General features: G+C 44.2%; 1 protein-coding gene across 1 annotated transcript; it reads left to right on the forward strand.

Moving 5' to 3' along the window:
- The first annotated feature begins 11,359 nt into the window (after positions 1–11,359).
- Positions 11,360–16,773, forward strand: LOC118367354 (complement C3-like). The gene has a single exon (XM_035750731.2). It carries the CDS (start codon positions 11,395–11,397, stop codon positions 16,387–16,389), a length of 4,995 nt encoding a protein of 1,664 aa, XP_035606624.2. The 5' UTR covers positions 11,360–11,394; the 3' UTR covers positions 16,390–16,773.
- The last annotated feature ends 619 nt before the right edge of the window (positions 16,774–17,392 follow it).

Consider the following 17,392-nt stretch of genomic DNA (forward strand, 5'->3'; position numbering starts at 1 on the left):
TTGTGCAGACCTCACTACCCTCTGGAGAGCCTTACGGTTGTGGGCGGCTCAGTTGCTGTACCAGGCGGTGATACAGACCGCTGTTGCGCCTTCTTCACCATGCTGTCTGTGTGGGTGGACCATTTCAGTTGCACTGTCTGAGCTATTAGCACAAGCATTTCGCTACACCCGCAACAACATCTGCTAAGCACGTGTATGTGACCAATAACATTAGATTTTTTTAAATTTTGAAACAGGAATTACATTAAAGCTATTATGACTCTTTGCAATGAACAATTTTCCAAATCAGTGGGTGATATAAACAGTTAAAGATGTGATGTAGCGATCCCAGAAGTTGCAGAGGAGGTTTTTCGATAATCTTTTAAACTCCATTATCTGTCCCTGTCCCTGTCCTATGGTCCTTGTCCAGGATGGTTTAATGATTACATTAGACCAGGCCCTGCCAGTGCCAGAGGTGAAAAGGTGATGGTGGCATAGCGTGTGTGTTTGTTGTTCTTCTCGTCATTGACCTAGATAGAAGGCTACTTTGGGCCCATTGCAATGAAAAGGCAGATTTTAACACTCAGCTGTATGTTAGCGCTGCATTTCTTAAAAGGTAGGGTGCATTTGTTTCAGCTGGCGTTAGCTACTAGCCATGCAAGCATTTAATAACATTCCAAACCAAGTGTTGAGCAAGTGAACTGTTTCACCGACTCTCCCTGACCGGTGAAACGGCTTCTCCGTGTAGCTAACTCAGCTGTCAATCGCTCAGTCTCCGCTCTCTCTACTTTATATCTGCTGGCTTTTTTTGTTGGTTATGTGGGTTCCTGCCTGTGCTAGATTAGTTCTCTGGTTAGATGGCGTTATGTATTTCCAAAACTTTGGTTTATTTTAATGTAAACTAAGTGTTGATGGCAACTGGCTGACTCACGCAGTGCTAATGTAATGTTAACAAGCGGGTAGGGCTAATGTTAGCAGGCTAGTCGGGTTACCATTAGCAGGCGTTGGTAGTTAACTCAGCCTTCAATCAGTAAGTCTCCACACTCTACTTTATATCTGCTGGATTTTTTTGTTTGTTCTGTGGGTTCCTGCCTGTGCTAGACTAGTTGTTCTCTGGCTTACTACTTAGCTATGTCAACTGTGGTGGTTGGCTAGCTAGGCTAGTTAGCTATCAAGGCTAGCTAGTAGGCTAAAATAACTCACTTTAGCTGGCTGGCTAAAATAACTGCATATTCCGGTAAGATTATTTTTTAACTGCTTAGATGGCGTTAAGTGTTTCCAGAACATTGGTGAACAGGCAGCTGCTCGAGTGGTTGTTGTCCTTGATGATCTTTTTGGCCTTCCTGTGACCGGGTGGTGTAGGTGTCCTGGAGAGCAGGTAGTTTACCCCCGGTGATGCGTTGTGCAGACCTCACTACCCTCTGGAGAGCCTTACGGTTGTGGGCGGCTCAGTTGCTGTACCAGGCGATGATACAGCCCGCTGTTGCGCCTTCTTCACCATGCTGTCTGTGTGGGTGGACCATTTCAGTTACACTGTCTGAGCTAGAAGTACAAGCATTTCGTTACACCCGCAACAACATCTGCTAAGCATGTGTATGTGACCAATAACATTAGATTTTTGAAAATTTTGAAACAGGAATTACATTAAAGCTAGGATGACTCTTTGCAATGAACAATTTTCTAAAGTCAGTGGGTGATATAAACAGTTAAAGATGTGATGTAGCGATACCAGTAGTTGCAGAGGAGGTTTTTCGATAATCTTTTAAACTTCATAATCTGTCCCTGTCCCTGTCCTATGGTTCCTGTCCAGGATGGTTTAATGATTACATTAGACCAGGCCCTGCCAGTGCCAGAGGTGAAAAGGTGATGGTGGCATAGCGTGTGTGTTTGTTGTTCTTCTCGTCATTGACCTAGATAGAAGGCTACTTTGGGCCCATTGCAATGAAAAGGCAGATTTTAACACTCAGCTGTATGTTAGCGCTGCATTTCTTAAAAGGTAGGGTGCATTTGTTTCAGCTGGCGTTAGCTACTAGCCATGCAAGCATTTAATAACATTCCAAACCAAGTGTTGACACAAGTGAACTGTTTCACCGTCTGAAGGCCTCTCCATGGCTCTTTTTTGACAGTGGTAGCTAACTCAGCCATCAATCGCTCAGTCTCCGCTCTCTCTACTTTATATCTGCTGGCTTTTTTTGTTGTGTTATGTGGGTTCCTGCCTGTGCTAGATTAGTTCTCTGGTTAGATGGCGTTATGTATTTCCAAAACTTTGGTTTACTTTAATGTAAACTAAGTGTTGATGGCAACTGGCTGACTCACGCAGTGCTAATGTAATGTTAACAAGCGGGTAGGGCTAATGTTAGCAGGCTAGTCGGGTTACCATTAGCAGGCGTTGGTAGTTAACTCAGCCTTCAATCAGTAAGTCTCCACACTCTACTTTATATCTGCTGGATTTTTTTGTTTGTTCTGTGGGTTCCTGCCTGTGCTAGACTAGTTGTTCTCTGGCTTACTACTTAGCTATGTCAACTGTGGTGGTTGGCTAGCTAGGCTAGTTAGCTATCAAGGCTAGCTAGTAGGCTAAAATAACTCACTTTAGCTGGCTGGCTAAAATAACTGCATATTCCGGTAAGATTATTTTTTAACTGCTTAGATGGCGTTATGTGTTTCCAAAACATTGGTGAACAGGCAGCTGCTCGAGTGGTTGTTGTCCTTGATGATCTTTTTGGCCTTCCTGTGACATTGGGTGGTGTAGGTGTCCTGGAGAGCAGGTAGTTTACCCCCGGTGATGCGTTGTGCAGACCTCACTGCCCTCTGGAGAGCCTTACGCCTTCTTCACCATGCTGTCTGTGTGGGTGGACCATTTCAGTTGCACTGTCTGAGCTAGAAGCACAAGCATTTCACTACACCCGCAACAACATCTGCTAAGCACGTGTATGTGACCAATAACATTAGATTTTTTTACATTTTGAAACAGGAATTACATTAAAGCTAGGATGACTCTTTGCAATGAACAATTTTCCAAAGTCAGTGGGTGATATAAACAGTTAAAGATGTGATGTAGCGATACCAGTAGTTGCAGAGGAGGTTTTTCGATAATCTTTTAAACTCCATAATCTGTCCCTGTCCCTGTCCTATGGTCCTTGTCCAGGATGGTTTAATGATTACATTAGACCAGGCCCTGCCAGTGCCAGAGGTGAAAAGGTGATGGTGGCATAGCGTGTGTGTTTGTTGTTCTTCTCGTCATTGACCTAGATAGAAGGCTACTTTGGGCCCATTGCAATGAAAAGGCAGAATTTAACACTCAGCTGTATGTTAGCGCTGCATTTCTTAAAAGGTAGGGTGCATTTGTTTCAGCTGGCGTTAGCTACTAGCCATGCAAGCATTTAATAACATTCCAAACCAAGTGTTGACAAGTGAACTGTTTCACCGACTCTCCCTGACCGGTGAAACGGCTTCTCCGTGTAGCTAACTCAGCTGTCAATCGCTCAGTCTCCGCTCTCTCTACTTTATATCTGCAGGCTTTTTTTGATGTGTTATGTGGGTTCCTGCCTGTGCTAGATTAGTTCTCTGGTTAGATGGCGTTATGTATTTCCAAAACTTTGGTTTACTTTAATGTAAACTAAGTGTTGATCTCAACTGGCTGACTCACGCAGTGCTAATGTAATGTTAACAAGCGGATAGGGCTAATGTTAGCAGGCTAGTCGGGTTACCATTAGCAGGCGTTGGTAGTTAACTCAGCCTTCAATCAGTAAGTCTCCACACTCTACTTTATATCTGCTGGATTTTTTTGTTTGTTCTGTGGGTTCCTGCCTGTGCTAGACGAGTTGTTCTCTGGCTTACTACTTAGCTATGTCAACTGTGGTGGTTGGCTAGCTAGGCTAGTTAGCTATCAAGGCTAGCTAGTAGGCTAAAATAACTCACTTTAGCTGGCTGGCTAAAATAACTGCATATTCCGGTAAGATTATTTTTTAACTGCTTAGATGGCGTTATGTGTTTCCAAAACATTGGTGAACAGGCAGCTGCTCGAGTGGTTGTTGTCCTTGATGATCTTTTTGGCCTTCCTGTGACCGGGTGGTGTAGGTGTCCTGGAGAGCAGGTAGTTTACCCCCGGTGATGCGTTGTGCAGACCTCACTACCCTCTGGAGAGCCTTACGGTTGTGGGCGGCTCAGTTGCTGTACCAGGCGGTGATACAGCCCGCTGTTGCGCCTTCTTCACCATGCTGTCTGTGTGGGTGGACCATTTCAGTTGCACTGTCTGAGCTAGAAGCACAAGCATTTCGTTACACCCGCAACAACATCTGCTAAGCACGTGTATGTGACCAATAACATTAGATTTTTTTACATTTTGAAACAGGAATTACATTAAAGCTAGGATGACTCTTTGCAATGAACAATTTTCCAAAGTCAGTGGGTGATATAAACAGTTAAAGATGTGATGTAGATTAGTTCTCTGGTTAGATGGCGTTATGTGTTTCCAAAACGTTGGTTTACTTTAAGCTTGTTGTTGATAGCAACTGGCCGACTAACTGGCTGACTAACCTAGTGCTAATGTTAGCAGGCTGGTAGGTCTAACGTTAGCAATCTAGTAGGGCTAACGATAGCAGGCTTTGGGCCCTACTTTGGGCCCATCCATACAGTGCCTTGCGAAAGTATTCACCCCCCTTGACATTTTTCCTATTTTGTTGCCTTACAACCTGGAATTAAAATAGATTTTGGGGGGGGGTATATCATTTGATTTGCACAACATTCCTACCACTTTGAAGATGCAAAATATGTTTTATTGTGAAACGAACAAGAAATAAAACTTGAGTGTGCATAACCATTCACCCCCCAAAAGTCAATTCTTTGTAGAGCCACCTGTTGCAGCAATTACAGCTGCAAGTCTCTTGGGGTATGTCTCCATAAGCTTGGCACATCTAGCCACTGGGATTTTTGCCCATTCTTCAAGGCAAAACTGCTCCAGCTCCTTCAAGTTGGATGAGTTCCTGCTAGTGTACAGCAATCTTTAGGTCATACCACATATTCTCAATTGGATTGAGGTCTGGGCTTTGACTAGGTCATTCCAATACATTTAAATGTTTCCCCTTAAACCACTCGAGTGTGGCTTTAGCAGTATGCTTAGAGTCATTGTTCTACTGGAAGGTCAACCTCTGTCCAAGTCTCAAATCTCTGGAAGTCTGAAGCAGGATTCCCTCAAGAATTTCCCTGTATTTAGCGCCATCCATTTTTCTTTAAATTCTGACCAGTTTCCCAGTCCCTGCCGATGAAAAACATCCCCACAGCATGATGCTGCCACCACCATGCTTCACTGTGGTGTTCTCAGAGTGATGAGAGGTGTTGGGTTTGCGCCAGACATAGCGTTTTCCTTGATGGCCAAAAAGCTCAATTTTAGTCTCATCTGACCAGAGAATCAATCTTCTTCCATATGATTGGGGAGTCTCCCATATGCCTTTTGGCAAACACCAAACATATTTGCTTTTTTTTCTTTAAGCAATGGCTTTTTTCTAGTCACTCTTCCGTAAAGCCCAGCTCTGTGGAGTGTATGGCTTAAAGTGGTCCCTATGGACAGATACTCCAATCTCCGCTGTGGAGCTTTGCAGCTCCTTCAGGGTTTTTGTCTCTTTGTTGCCTCTCTGATTAATACCCCCTTTGCCTGGTCTGTGCCATATTCTTTCCATTTTTTAATAATGGATTTAATGGTGCTCCGTGGGATGTCCAAAGTTTCTGATATTTTTTTTTAGAACCCAAGCCTGATCTGTACTTCTCCACAACTTTGTCCCTGACCTGTTTGGAGAGCTCCTTGGTCTTCAGGGTGCCGCTTTCTTGGTGGTGCCCCTTGCTTAGTGGTGTTGCAGACTCTAGGGCCTTTCAGAACAGGTGAATATATACTGAGATTATGTGACAGATCATGTGACACTTAGATTGCACACAGGTGGACTTTATTTAATGAATGATGTGACTTCTGAAGGTAATTTGTTGCACCAGATCTAATTTAGGGGCTTCATAGCAAAGGGGGTGAATGCATATGCACGCACCACTTTTCCATTTATTTTTTTTGATTTTTATTCATTTGAAACAGGTCGTTTGTTTTTCATTTCACTTCACCAATTTGGACTATTTTGTGTACATGAAATTCAAATACAAATCCATTTAAATTACAGGTTGTAATGCAACAAAATAGGAAAAACACCAAGGGGGGTGAATACTTTTGCAAGGCACTATTTTACATGTAGTTATGTTTATGCTCCCTACCCTTGAAAATGCTACTAAAAGAAAATGACAAACTTGCTTGCAACAACAAACCCACATGCCTTCTCAAACAGCTACAACTCTACATTAAGTCTTCTCTTGAGTTGGATCTTGTGGACGTTTGTGGGGGAAGGGTGTGTGTGTGTGTGTGTGTGTGTGTGTGTGTGTGTGTGTGTGTGTGTGTGTGTGTGTGTGTGTGTGTGTGTGTGTGTGTGTGTGTGTGTGTGTGTGTGTGTGTGTGTGTGTGTGTGTGTGTGTGTGTGTGTGTATTCCACATCTGTTGCTATGGGGTAATTATGTTAGGGACAATAGAGGATGAATCACAATAATAGTTTTTTCCAAAATAATAATAAATAATGCACATTTTGTAATGCCAATCCTGGTTATAGGTAACAATCCTTTGCATGAACTGCCTATATATTTACACATATTACTCATTAAATGTGGAAATAAATTAAGATATGCATTATTTTTCATTATATACTGAACAAAAATATATACGCAACATGTAAAGTGTTGGTCCCATGTTTCATGAGCTGAAATAAAAGATCCCAGTAATGTTTCATACGCACAAAAGCTTATTTCTCTCAATTGTTGTGCATAAATTTGTTTACATCCCTGTGAGTGAACATTTTTCCTTTGGCTAGATAATCCATCCACCTGACAGGTACTGCATATCAAGAAGCTGATTTAAAAAGCATGCTGATTAAACAGCATGATCATTACACAGGTGCACCTTGTGCTGGGGACAATAAAAGGCCACTCTAAAATGTGCAGTTTTGTCACACAACACAATACCACAGATGTCTTAAGTTTTGAGGGGGTGTGCAATTGGTATGCTGACTGCAGGAATGTCCACCAGAGCTGTTGCCAGATCATATAATATTCATTTCTCTACCATAAGCCGCCTCCAATGTCGTTTTAGAGAATATAGCAGTATGCCCAACTGTCCTCACAAACGCAGACCATGTGTAACCATGCCAGCCTAGGACCCCCACATCCAGCTTCTTCACCTGCGGGATCGTCTGAGAACAGCCACCCGGACAGCTTCTGTTCTGTGGGTGGCACTGTGTTCTCTTTTTAAAGGCCCTAGGATACTGGTGGACAGGGGTGATCTGCCAGTCACTGGAACGACAATCCAACTTGGGATGGGGGGAGGTTTTAGCGGGCGGAATAGTGGAGAACAATTGGAGGTTTACTCATCAGCAGTGCAAATAACATGACACAGCTATATGGACAATCATTGTGGTACTTTTTAATGGTACGTTTCTAAACTTACAATTTGATAAATAGAGTGGAAACTTGTATCTCATTATGGTAAATGGTGAAGTAGTATAGCCAGTTATAAATGTAATGACTTATAATAAGATAATAAGAAAAGACTATCAGTATTTACCCGGCTAAAAGAGGAGGAATATAATTTGTATTGTCTCATGGACTGACAAATACCGCTGTACTGTAGCTCGGCCACTTTCCACCACAGATATCTCTAGTTTTAACAGACGGATTTTCATTGGGATTGTTTTATTATGCCATTTAGTTTTCCACAGGGCCACAGAAATTGACTCAAGAGGGTTAAGGGAGCAGGACATTTTGGAAGCAATAGAGAATATATGTGTTGTGGATCTTAACACATATTGTTGGTTTAAAGATGCACTATGCAGAAATCGCTCCTCCATTTGCTGGTTGCTAAAATTCTAATAGTTTGCCAAATTTGAGTTTGTGACAAAACAAGCAAGTATAGCGTAGAGAATCATTGCACCATCTAAATATATTTTCCATAACCAAACATGTTGTATTTTCAGCTGTTTTAAGTTGGTGTTCAAAACCAAAAGTAAGAAACAAAACTTAAGCACAGGAAGCATAAAAATAGCGCACATTGAACATATCTACTGCTTCTTAGAATTGCTTTCAATGAGAATGACAGATCTATAACTCACACTTCTATGTGGATTTGGTCACATATTAACTTACATAATGCATCTGAGTCTACTAATGAAACCAAGCATCAATTAAAGAACCCAACATAATAAAGAAATCAAAATCAAAATCTGTCAGTTTATACTCGAGATATCTGCATCGAATGCGTCTCAATCCTATGGCGGCCTAACCCATCTGCGGTGGAAGATGGCCAAGGTGCAGTGGTGTTTGTCAGACCCTGAGACATCCCCCCCCCCAAAAAATCGTGTTTTTTTCTCACAAAATGTCTGTAGCGTTTAAACAGTTTGGCCTACAAACTAATATGATCACTCTCTGGAAAGATGAGACTCTCATGAACACAATGAATTTTGCGGTACCAGTTTAAAAAATGAATGGAAGTATGGAGGTAGATTTGTGCCTACCCAATAAAAGGGGTTGAATTACGCATCTCCTAGAGTTTTAAGAATATTTCATTTAAGAATATATCATTTAAAAAATAAATTATATCTAAAGGGGACCTTTTTTAAATACATATTTAACCCCATTTTTTGTGTGTGGTTACGGTTCATTTCGTCATTGACAGGAATAGGTATCTCAGTTTGGCCTGTTAACAAACACAGGCTGACCCAAATATAGGATCTACCTAAGGTTGCCATATTTGGGGGTAATTTCTCCAAAATTCCCAAGTTTTCCAGGTGGATGTTTATAAATAGGTCTTGTGCTATGTAGGCCTTACAAAATTATGCAAGCACTTGACTGTGCAGATAATGGGGTAAACATGGCAGTTTTGTAATAAGGGACAGTTGGTGATCAGTAAATAGGTACATTATTTCAGCTTGTTTTCAGCTATTTGTTCAGCGTTAGTTGATTGCAATATACTACTGACTGAATGAGTGTGTGTGTGTGTGTGTGTGTGTGTGTGTGTGTGTGTGTGTGTGTGTGTGTGTGTGTGTGTGTGTGTGTGTGTGTGTGTGTGTGTGTGTGTGTGTGTGTGTGTGTGTGTGTGTGTGTGTGTGTGTGTGTGTGTGTGTGTGTGTGTGTGTGTATGTGTGTGCGTGTGTGTGCGCACAGTGAGATGCACTGAGCTGTCAATTGTAATGGGGGTGTTGATGTTGTGCTGACTCACACGACTCATTATGAGATGCACTGAGCTGTCTATTGTAATGTGGGTGTTGATATTGTGCTGACTCACACTGACTCATTATGAGATGCACTGAGCTGTCTATTGTAATGGGGGTGTTGACTCACACTGACTCATTATGAGATGCACTGAGCTGTCTATTGTAATGGGGGTGTTGATGTTGTGTTGACTCACACCAACTCATTATGAGATGCACTGAGCTGTCTATTGTAATGGGGGTGTTGATGTTGTGTTGACTCACACTAACTCATTATGAGATGCACTGAGCTGTCTATTGTAATGTGGGTGTTGATGTTGTGTTGACACTCATTATGAGATGCACTGAGCTGTCTATTGTAATGGGGGTGTTGATGTTGTGTTGACTCACACCAACTCATTATGAGATGCACTGAGCTGTCTATTGTAATGGGGGTGTTGATGTTGTGTTGACTCACACCAACTCATTATGAGATGCACTGAGCTGTCTATTGTAATGTGGGTGTTGATGTTGTGTTGACACTCATTATGAGATGCACTGAGCTGTCTATTGTAATGTGGGTGTTGATGTTGTGTTGACTCACACCAACTCATTATGAGATGCACTGAGCTGTCTATTGTAATGTGGGTGTTGATGTTGTGTTGACACTCATTATGAGATGCACTGAGCTGTCTATTGTAATGTGGGTGTTGATGTTGTGTTGACTCACACTAACTCATTATGAGATGCACTGAGCTGTCTATTGTAATGTGGGTGTTGATGTTGTGTTGACACTCATTATGAGATGCACTGAGCTGTCTATTGTAATGTGGGTGTTGATGTTGTGTTGACTCACACCAACTCATTATGAGATGCACTGAGCTGTCTATTGTAATGTGGGTGTTGATGTTGTGTTGACACTCATTATGAGATGCACTGAGCTGTCTATTGTAATGTGGGTGTTGATGTTGTGTTGACTCACACTAACTCATTATGAGATGCACTGAGCTGTCTATTGTAATGTGGGTGTTGATGTTGTGTTGACACTCATTATGAGATGCACTGAGCTGTCTATTGTAATGGGGGTGTTGATGTTGTGTTGACACTCATTATGAGATGCACTGAGCTGTCTATTGTAATGTGGGTGTTGATGTTGTGTTGACACTCATTATGAGATGCACTGAGCTGTCTATTGTAATGGGGTGTTGACTCACACTGACTCATTATGAGATGCACTGAGCTGTCTATTGTAATGTGGGTGTTGATGTTGTGTTGACACTCATTATGAGATGCACTGAGCTGTCTATTGTAATGTGGGTGTTGATGTTGTGTTGACACTCATTATGAGATGCACTGAGCTGTCTATTGTAATGTGGGTGTTGACTCACACCGACTCATTATGAGATGCACTGAGCTGTCTATTGTAATGTGGGTGTTGATGTTGTGTTGACACTCATTATGAGATGCACTGAGCTGTCTATTGTAATGTGGGTGTTGACTCACACCGACTCATTATGAGATGCACTGAGCTGTCTATTGTAATGGGGGTGTTGATGTTGTGTTGACACTCATTATGAGATGCACTGAGCTGTCTATTGTAATGGGGGTGTTGATGTTGTGTTGACACTCATTATGAGATGCACTGAGCTGTCTATTGTAATGGGGGTGTTGATGTTGTGTTGACACTCATTATGAGATGCACTTAGCTCTCCTTGGCATTCATGGCGTTTCTGTTGTTTCGACAGTGACTGTATCATACATGACCTGCTGACTTGTCTTGAGACCAGATCTGAGCTAATGGAGTGAGCTAGCTTCGGATTTGATAATAGCACTTCTAAGTCCATTTACTGATTAATAATATAACTTTTTTTTCAGTGGTTTAACATAAATCACAGAGGTTCCACAGGTCCAGTACATTTCCAGCCTGTAAATCTCTCTGATAGATTTTGTGCTGTTTGTTTTGCTTAACAGTGAACTTTCCAACTAGCATTATCAGGACCACTGGTTTCCCAACTCTACTGCTGGGAAGTAACACACCCCCTGGGGGAGTCACCACTGGAACTCCTCCCACAGAATGTGCTAACCCTAGACAGGATAAAAGTCAGGGTTGGAGAGTGAAGGCACTATCACAGGCCCAAAATCAGTGGTGGAGATGTGGGTCGGCAACTTGCTGTGTCAGGCCGCTCTGGTTGTAGCCCTCTCCTTACCTACCTTATCTGATGGAGCTGCTCTACAAGTGTTGTCAGCTCCTAACCTGCTTCGTGTGGGCAGTAATGAGAACATCTTTGTGGAGTCTCAAGACCATACAGGAGGTCCCCTGGATGTTAAGATCGTGGTGAAAAACCACCCTACGCAGAGCAAAGTGCTGGTCTCTAAATCAGTGGTTCTGGATCAAGCAAACAATTTCCAGGCTATGACACAACTGGTCATCCCAGAGGGGGACCACTTTGTGGATGACCCCAAGCAGAAGCAGTATGTGGTCCTGCAGGCCCAGTTCCCTGACCGACTCCTGGAGAAGGTTGTCCTGGTCTCCTTCCAGTCTGGATACATCTTCATACAGACTGACAAGACCATTTACACACCGGGCAGCCCTGTCTACTACAGAGTGTTCTCTATGACTCCTGGCCTGGAGCCTCTGACCAGAGAGATATTTGAGGACAAAGAAGTTGCCGAGAACAAAGAGATCGCAGTCTCTGTGGAGATCATGACTCCTGAAAACATCACCATCTTCAGGGAGATCGTCAACCCAGATAAGGGAGTCAAATCCGGACAGTTCATTCTCCCTGCGATCGTCAGTTTCGGGACATGGCATGTGGTCACGAGGTTCCAGAGCACTCCTCAGATGACCTTCTCCTCTGACTTTGAGGTCAAGGAGTATGTTCTGCCCAGCTTCGAAGTTAGTCTGACCCCAGGTAAAGCCTTCTTCTACATCGACGACAAAGACTTGACCGTTGACATCAATGCCAGGTATCTATATGGTAAGGAAGTGACAGGGACAGGCTATGTGGTGTTTGGTGTCATCACAACAGAGAATGAAAAAAAGAGCTTCCCCGCCTCTCTGCAGAGAGTAGAGATCAGAGAAGGTAAAGGAGTGGCTTGTCTGAAAAAGGAACACATCACACAGACTTTCGAAAACATCCATAATCTGGTCAGACAATCCATCTTTGTATCAGTCAGCGTGTTAACAGAGGGTGGGGGTGAGATGGTAGAGGCAGAGAAGAGAGGGATCCAGATCGTCACTTCGCCATACACCATCCTCTTCAAGAGAACTCCCAAATACTTCAAACCAGGCATGCCCTTTGATGTTTCGGTTTACATTACGAATCCCGACAACTCTCCAGCCAATGGAGTGGAGATTGAGGTGGCTCCAGATAATGCTAAAGGGGTGACCAGGGCTAATGGCTTTGCCAAAGTTACACTTAACACCATGGCATCGGCCAAAGAACTGCCAATCACTGTGAAGACCAAGGTCCCGGGTATCCTCCAAACCAGACAGGCGGAGGCCACCATGAAGGCTCTCCCCTACAGGACATCCACCGGGAACTTCCTCCATGTTGGGGTTGACTCTAATGAGCTGAAAATAGGAGACCCCATTAAGATCAATCTGAACCTGGGACCCCTCACCATACAAAACCATGACCTTACATACATGTTCCTGAGTAGAGGTCAGCTGGTGAAAGTGGGCAGATTCAGAAGACAGGGCAATGCGCTGGTGACACTGTCAGTGCCCGTCTCCAAGGAAATGCTTCCGTCGTTCCGCATCATAGCGTACTACCATGTGGGAACAGATGACCTGGTGGCAGACTCTGTCTGGGTTGACGTCAAGGTCTCTTGCATGGGCTCGCTGAAAGTGACGTCGACCAGGCCCAAGGCATCCTATGAGCCTCGTAAGGCTTTCAGTCTGACCATCACTGGAGACCCGGGAGCTAAATTAGGACTGGTGGCCGTAGACAAGGGAGTCTACGTTCTCAACAACAAACACCGTCTCACACAGACCAAGATTTGGGACACCATAGAGAAGCATGATACAGGATGTACAGCTGGAGGGGGAGCAGACAATATGGGGGTGTTCTATGATGCTGGTCTGGTATTCGAGACCAACACCGCTAAAGGGACTGGGATCAGAACAGACCCCAGCTGTCCTGTTAGTTCCAGGCGGAGACGAGCAGTGACCATCAGTGACGTCATCACTACTATGGCCAGTAAGTACAATGGTCTGGCCAAGGAGTGTTGTGTGGACGGGATGAGGGACAACACCATGGGGTACACCTGTGACAGACGGGCCCAGTACATCATAGATGGGGATGTCTGCATCCAAGCCTTCCTCGTCTGCTGCAATGAGATGGCCACAAAAAAGGATGAATTCAAACAGGATGCACTGCTGCTCTCACGCAGTGAAGAGGAGGATGATGATGCTTTCATGCGGTCTGAAGACATTGTGTCTCGTAGTCAGTTCCCTGAGAGCTGGATGTGGGACGACACCAATCTTCCTGAATGCACCGCCCAAGATAAGCACTGCGAGACCACGTCTATAACAAAGAACAACTTCCTGAAAGATTCCATCACAACCTGGCAGATAACAGCCATCAGCCTGTCTAAAACACATAGCATATGTGTGGCAGATCCGTTTGAGATGATAGTTCTAAAGGATTTCTTTATTGACCTAAAGCTGCCCTACTCAGCTGTCCGCAATGAACAGCTGGAGGTCAAAGCAATCCTCCACAACTACAGCGAAGACCCCATCACTGTGCGTGTTGAGCTGATGGAGAATGGCGAGGTGTGCAGCTCGGCAAGCAAGAAGGGAAAGTACAGGCAGGAAGTGAACATGGACGCCATGTCCACCCGGGTTGTTCCCTATGTCATCATCCCTATGAAGCTGGGCCTGCACTCCATTGAGGTCAAGGCATCAGTGAAAAACTCTGGCAGCAATGACGGTGTGAAGAGGGACCTGCGCGTTGTGGCTGAGGGAGTGCTGGTCAAGAAGGAAAACAATGTACTCCTGAACCCGGTTAAACATGGTGGTGAGCAGACGGCACACATACCCAGTGGAGTGCCCCGGAACCAGGTGCCAAACTCTGATGCTGACACACTGATCAGTGTGACAGGTGGAGAGCAGACCAGTGTGCTGGTGGAGCAGGCCATCAGTGGAGACTCTCTGGGCAATCTGATAGTTCAGCCAGTCGGATGTGGGGAACAGAACATGATCTACATGACCCTGCCTGTCATTGCTACACACTACTTGGACAACACCAAAAAGTGGGAGGATATTGGCCTGGACAGAAGGAACACAGCCATCAACTACATCACCATTGGTTACCAACGTGAGCTGGCCTACCGTAAAGAAGATGGCTCCTACGCTGCCTGGATCCACACAAAGAGCAGCACCTGGCTGACAGCGTATGTAGTCAAGGTGTTTGCCATGTCCAGTACATTGATCAGTGTTCAGGAAAATGTGCTATGTAGTGCTGTCAAGTGGCTAATCTTGAACACACAACAGCCAGACGGCATCTTCAATGAGTTTGCTCCTGTCTACCACTCAGAGATGACGGGTAACGTGAGGGGTTCGGACAGTGATGCATCTATGACAGCCTTTGTTCTCATCGCCATGCAGGAAGCAAGCTCACTGTGTGAGAAGTCTGTCAACAGCCTACCAGGCAGTATGGATAAGGCAGTAGTGTACGTCGAGAAGCGTCTTCCCCACCTCACGAACCCCTATGCTGTAGCTATGACCTCCTATGCTCTGGCCAATGCAGGGAAACTCAAAAAGGAGACCCTACTGAAGTTCGCCTCTCCACAGCTGGACCACTGGCCAGTCCCAGGTGGTCACCAGTACACACTGGAGGCCACTTCGTATGCCCTGCTTGCCCTGGTCAAGGTGAAGGCCTTCGAAGAGGCCGGCCCAATAGTCAGGTGGCTTAACAATCAGAAGAAAGTGGGAGGGGGATACGGATCCACACAGTCCACCATCATGGTGTTCCAGGCTGTGGCTGAGTATTGGAGCAACGTGAAGGACCTGAAAAACATTGACTTGAACATCAACCTAGAGGTGGCCGGCAGAGCATCAGTCACCAAGTGGTCCATCAACAACAAAAACCAGTTCCACACTCGTACAGATAAGGTCAACTCCATAGACAAGGACTTGACAGTAAAAGCCTCGGGAAATGGTGAGGCGACCTTGTCGGTGGTGACACTGTACTATGCCCTGCCAGAAGAGAAGGCCAGTGACTGTGAAAGCTTTGACCTCTCTGTCACCCTCACTAAGATGGACAAAACAAGCCACGAGGACGCCATTGAGTCGTTTATGCTCACTGTTGAGGTGTTGTATCGTAACTCAGAGAGAGATGCGACCATGTCTATCCTGGACATCGGCTTGCTGACCGGCTTCATCGTAGACATAGGTGATCTGAAAATGTTGTCCAAGGGGAGGGAGCGCTATATAGAGAAGTTTGAGATGGACAAAGTTCTGTCTGAAAGAGGATCTCTCATCCTCTATCTGGACAAGGTGTCCCATAAGTTAGCAGACAGAATATCCTTTAAGATTCACAGAGTACAGGAAGTAGGAGTTCTACAGCCTGCTGCCATCTCTGTATACGAATACTACAACCAAAAGCACTGTGTCAAGTTCTACCACCCACAGAGGGAGGGTGGAACTCTGAGTAGACTGTGTCTTGGAGACGTGTGCACGTGTGCTGAAGAGAGCTGCAGTATGCAGAAGAAAGATGAGCCTGATGTCAACCGCATAGACAAAGCCTGCGGCGCGGGACTGGATTATGTTTACAAAGCTACGGTGGTGGACTCTAAGCTGACGACACACGCAGATACATACACCATGAAGATCGATGACGTCGTCAAGCCAGGTACTGATGAGGTAATAGCGGGAAGGAATCGTGACTTCATGGGACTATCTTACTGTAGAGAGGCTCTGGGTCTAAAGCAGGGGAAAACATACATGATTATGGGGAAGTCTGAAGACCTGCACAGAGTGGAGGAAAATGGACTGTTGCAGTACAAGTATGTCCTAGGAGAACAGACATGGATAGAGTACTGGCCCTCACAACAAGAGTGCACGTCCAGAGACTACAGAATAGTATGTCTGGGCATCGATGAGTTCATTAACCAGATCACAACTTTCGGCTGCCCTGTTTAGTTTCTCTTCTTGTTTTGTTAAATTTACATTTTTGTAACATTTCAATCCAGATTGCATGCCCTGTCATAACTCATTGTAACCTAGAGAGTGTATGACGATGAGTTTGACCACTTTGAATATTTTCTGAAACTGACCAGGAAATGATGTACACTGTGCACAATAAAGCTGTTTGGGAAATAAAATGAAAAAAGTTCACCTATGATGATGACGACTGCAAGTGGCACACTTACACATACATTTATATGTGCCATTTGCAGTCATCATCGTCATAGATTGCTATGCCATAGCTACATTTTCTATGCCTTTATTTTAGCACTAAAATTACCCCTGCCTGCTATAATAAGCATGAAAGAAATGCATTAAAAAAAAACGTGCGTACCACCAGTCATTTTGTGGATTTAATTGTTTGTTGGTTTTAAACACCAATCAAAGACTACTTCAGTTTAAAGTTGAGTGGGATGACAACTGTTTTTGGTCTCATTCTGGTCCATATGGTAAATCAGTACTATGCATCTTTCAACACTTCATCATTGTTTTTACCAAATGCGATCAGGATTAGCAAACATTTTCTCCTGCCCCATACGTTACTCAGCAAATAAGATGCACTGTATACAAGTCAGTCAGGGTAATAGACACTTTGATCACTGCTTTTACCAATGTGGAAACTTGTTTATAGAAACAAGATCATTTATAATCAGGGGTTTATTTATTATGAGCAAGGTTTTTACATTAGGGGTACAGACAAAGGACACTGACCCTTACCAGGAGGAAGTGTGTCTCTGTGATTGACGGGAGATATGCAGTATGTATTTTAGTAGAAAACAGTTGTAGTGGGATCGCACGCACACACACACACACACACTGATGCGGAAGCTTTCATGTAAGCCTTGGGGATGACACAGCCGGAGTGTTTGAAGGACATTGCAGTCTCAATCAGTGAAGATTAAAGACAAAAATATCAATAATCACCCCACATTAACCATAACCCAACATCCTCACTCTC

The sequence above is a fragment of the Oncorhynchus keta genome, chromosome 34 (assembly GCF_023373465.1).
Source record: "Oncorhynchus keta strain PuntledgeMale-10-30-2019 chromosome 34, Oket_V2, whole genome shotgun sequence".
Taxonomy (NCBI): Eukaryota; Metazoa; Chordata; class Actinopteri; order Salmoniformes; family Salmonidae; genus Oncorhynchus; species Oncorhynchus keta.